A 3195-nucleotide genomic window follows, 5' to 3' on the forward strand; every position below is an offset into this window, starting at 1 on the left:
TTTTCATAAAATTTCCCTGAAAAACATTGAAATTAGATCTAAATTGGTGTTATTTTTATCTTTTTATTAAAAAATGATGTTTTTTCTCCAAATATCTAAATGCTTGATTATTTAAATGATTCAGAAAATATGATAAATATTTTATGACCCGCCACTGGACGGAATTTTCGTTACTATGACGACTTTCATTTTTACAACTTGTTACTATAGTTACTGTATGTATTTCCATAGCAACAATACAAACTTCCTGACATGTGCGACTCGTTTAGGATGAAAAAAAGGGAAGACATTTGTTAAACACATAAAAGGATTTTCATAGACGTAACAAAAACTAAATTAGGTTGAAAATTACTTTTTTTGAGCGTTTTTGCACGCTTTCCGAGAAATTTCGCTAAAAAATCACCAAATTTGGTCGAAAATAGTGTTACTTTTACTTTTTTAGGACATTTTTGGTCCAAAGTCCAAAAAAATCGTTAAATTAAGTTGCAAATGATGTTATTTTGTTGTTTTTTTCAATGTAAAAACTGAGTTTTTGCTTTTTTTTTTTGTTAGTTTTAGGACACTTTTCAATCAATATTGCACTTTTTTTTAAGAAATTAGGGTCAAACAATTCGAAAAATTATCAAATTTTGCTCGATTTAGGTCAAAAACAACAAGAAAAGCACCAAAACAATACAAACTTCCTCACATGTGTGACTCGTTTAGGATGAAAAAAAGGGCTTAAATTAGAAAACTTACAAATGAAAGTTTTTTATTAAATAAAATGATTTTTTATTGAAGTGACAAAAAACCAAATTAGGTCGAAAATGACTTTACGGTCGTTTTTGCAGGTTTTTCGAACCAAATTTGGTCGAGAATGTTGTTAGTTTTGCTTTTTTAGGACATTTTTGATCCAAAGCCCAAAAAAATCGTCAACTTAAGTTGCAAATGATGTTATTTTAGTCGTATTCAATGTAAAAACTGAGTTTTTTCACGAGATTTCACCAAATCATGGCGAAAAATTAATAAATTATGCTGAAAATGACATTATTTTTCTTTTTTTTCGACCGTTTGGCACACTTTTCAGTCAAAAACCTACTTTTTTCAAGAAATTAGATTCGAACAAATTAGTTAATTAATTAATTAATTTTGCTCGATTTAGGTAGACTTTGTTAAAAAATCACCACATTGGATTAAAAAGGACATTATTTAGGATCGATTTAAAACTTATATTTTTGTCTTTTTATTTTTTTCAAACATCAGAAAATATTTAAAAAATCATGACCCGCCACTGGTTGAACGATTTTCATTTTTGCTACTTCTTGTTACCATAGTTACCATAGATAATTCTATCCGTTTCCATAGTGACAATACAGACTTTTACCATGTGCGACTCGTTTAGGATGAAAAAAAGGGGGTTTTAATTAAAAAAAATAATTCTTTTTTGTAGTCTTTAAAATACTCGTTTCAAACCAACGACCGGCTGTGTTTCGTCATGGAGTACGTGAATGGGGGCGAACTATTCTTTCACTTATCCCGCGAACGGGTCTTTTCCGAGGATCGAACCCGATTTTATGGCGCTGAAATAATCTCAGCTTTGGCATATCTGCATTCGCAGAATATAATTTATCGAGATTTAAAATTAGAGAATTTATTATTGGATAAAGATGGGCATATAAAAATCGCCGATTTTGGATTATGTAAAGAGGATATAACATATGGAAGGACAACTAAGACGTTTTGTGGAACACCGGAATATCTCGCACCGGAAGTTTTGGAAGATATTGACTATGGAAGAGCCGTGGATTGGTGGGGGATCGGAGTTGTGATGTATGAAATGGTAAGTGACGGCTACATGTTGGGCGCCAAAAAAAAAAAAAAAATTCCATGTTGGGCGCCAAATTTTTTAGATGGTTGGACGTCTACCGTTTTATAATCGGGACCATGATGTGCTTTTCCAATTGATACTAATGGATGAGGTTAAGTTTCCGCGAAATTTAAGTTCCGATGCTAGGGATTTGTTAGGGGGGCTTTTGGTGAAGGATCCAGCGAAGCGACTTGGAGGTGGTCCTGATGATGCAAAAGAGATAATGGCTCATCCGTTTTTTAGTTGCATCAATTGGAGGGATCTTGAACAGAAAAAGGTATAATTTTGAGATATACAGGGTGGTCTGTATAAACCCAACATTAAAAGTATTATTATATTTGTTTGAAAATTGGTGCATAGCCATAATACATTAAGTCCTCCTAAATGAAAATATTTTCAAAATGGCGGCACTTCTGGTTATAGCGGAAGTCGGTCTCAACTTTCTTATTTTAAATGGAAAGGTATATTTTTTACTGCGTTTTTGGATTAATCGAGTTATTTTAAGGGAGTTTTCATTAGCTTTCCCTATACCTAAATTTAGCCGTTTTTGAAATATTTTGAGTTTTTCAAAAAATTTTGGATCTGCATCTTACACTTTAAAAATCGGTAACTCTGTTATTTTTTAAGATTTTGAATTCGTTTTTTTGGCGTTTGAAAGAGAAAGTTTAGATCTTTCTTCCGGTGTTTTCAAATTTTGAAAAAAAAATTAACAAACCATGAAATTTTAAGGTTACTTTTGTAATTCAAATAGCCATAACTCAATTTTTCCAAATGAAATACCCCAATTTTTTTCTATAAAGTGGAAGAGAATTTAATTCTGCATCGATCTGTATTAACATTCCCTATACCTAAATTTAATAATTTGGACAAAAAACAAATAAGAAAAAAGCATTTTTTTGTTCTTTTTTTTCTTTTCTATTACCTATTTATCTAAATTTGAGAGAAATTTGCCCAAACAACGCAAACAATTTCAAAAGTGAAATGCGTTATTTTTGTTTCTTTTTAAAAATTCAAAGCATTTTTTACATAGAAATTCACAAAATTCGAGAAATTAACTAAAACAAGGCAGAAAATTGCGAAACTAAATTTAGAAATGGGTTTTTTCTTATTTTTAGAAATCCAAACCGTTTTTTTTTAATTTTATTGAAATTGAAAAATATCGTTAAAATAACACCAAAAATTGCAAAATTAGGTGAAAAATTTGTTTTTTTTATTAAGTTTTGGAGTGTTATAAACAATTCCTAGAAAGTTTGTCAAAGCAAAAAAGAAAATTCTAAAAGTATGTCTAAAATAGCTTAATTTTAATTATTTCGACAAATTTTTAGCACTTTTCATCGAAACATTTTTTT

The 3195-nt window shown here is 30.0% G+C and overlaps 1 protein-coding gene across 1 annotated transcript in view; it reads left to right on the forward strand.

Annotated features, from left to right (window-relative positions):
* The window catches only part of LOC123005976 (RAC serine/threonine-protein kinase), a 7873-nt gene that overhangs the window by 2005 nt on the left and 2673 nt on the right, over window positions 1-3195 (forward strand). The window contains exons 4-5 of the mRNA XM_044400087.1: window positions 1430-1819; window positions 1890-2123. Coding sequence (XP_044256022.1) covers window positions 1430-1819; window positions 1890-2123 — 624 coding nt within the window. The remainder of the gene's footprint in view (window positions 1-1429; window positions 1820-1889; window positions 2124-3195) is intronic.

This window comes from Tribolium madens, unplaced genomic scaffold, assembly GCF_015345945.1.
Source record: "Tribolium madens isolate multiple individuals breed KSU strain unplaced genomic scaffold, Tmad_KSU_1.1 Scaffold_20;HRSCAF=117;Tcas5.2_LG4, whole genome shotgun sequence".
NCBI classification, from domain to species: domain Eukaryota; kingdom Metazoa; phylum Arthropoda; class Insecta; order Coleoptera; family Tenebrionidae; genus Tribolium; species Tribolium madens.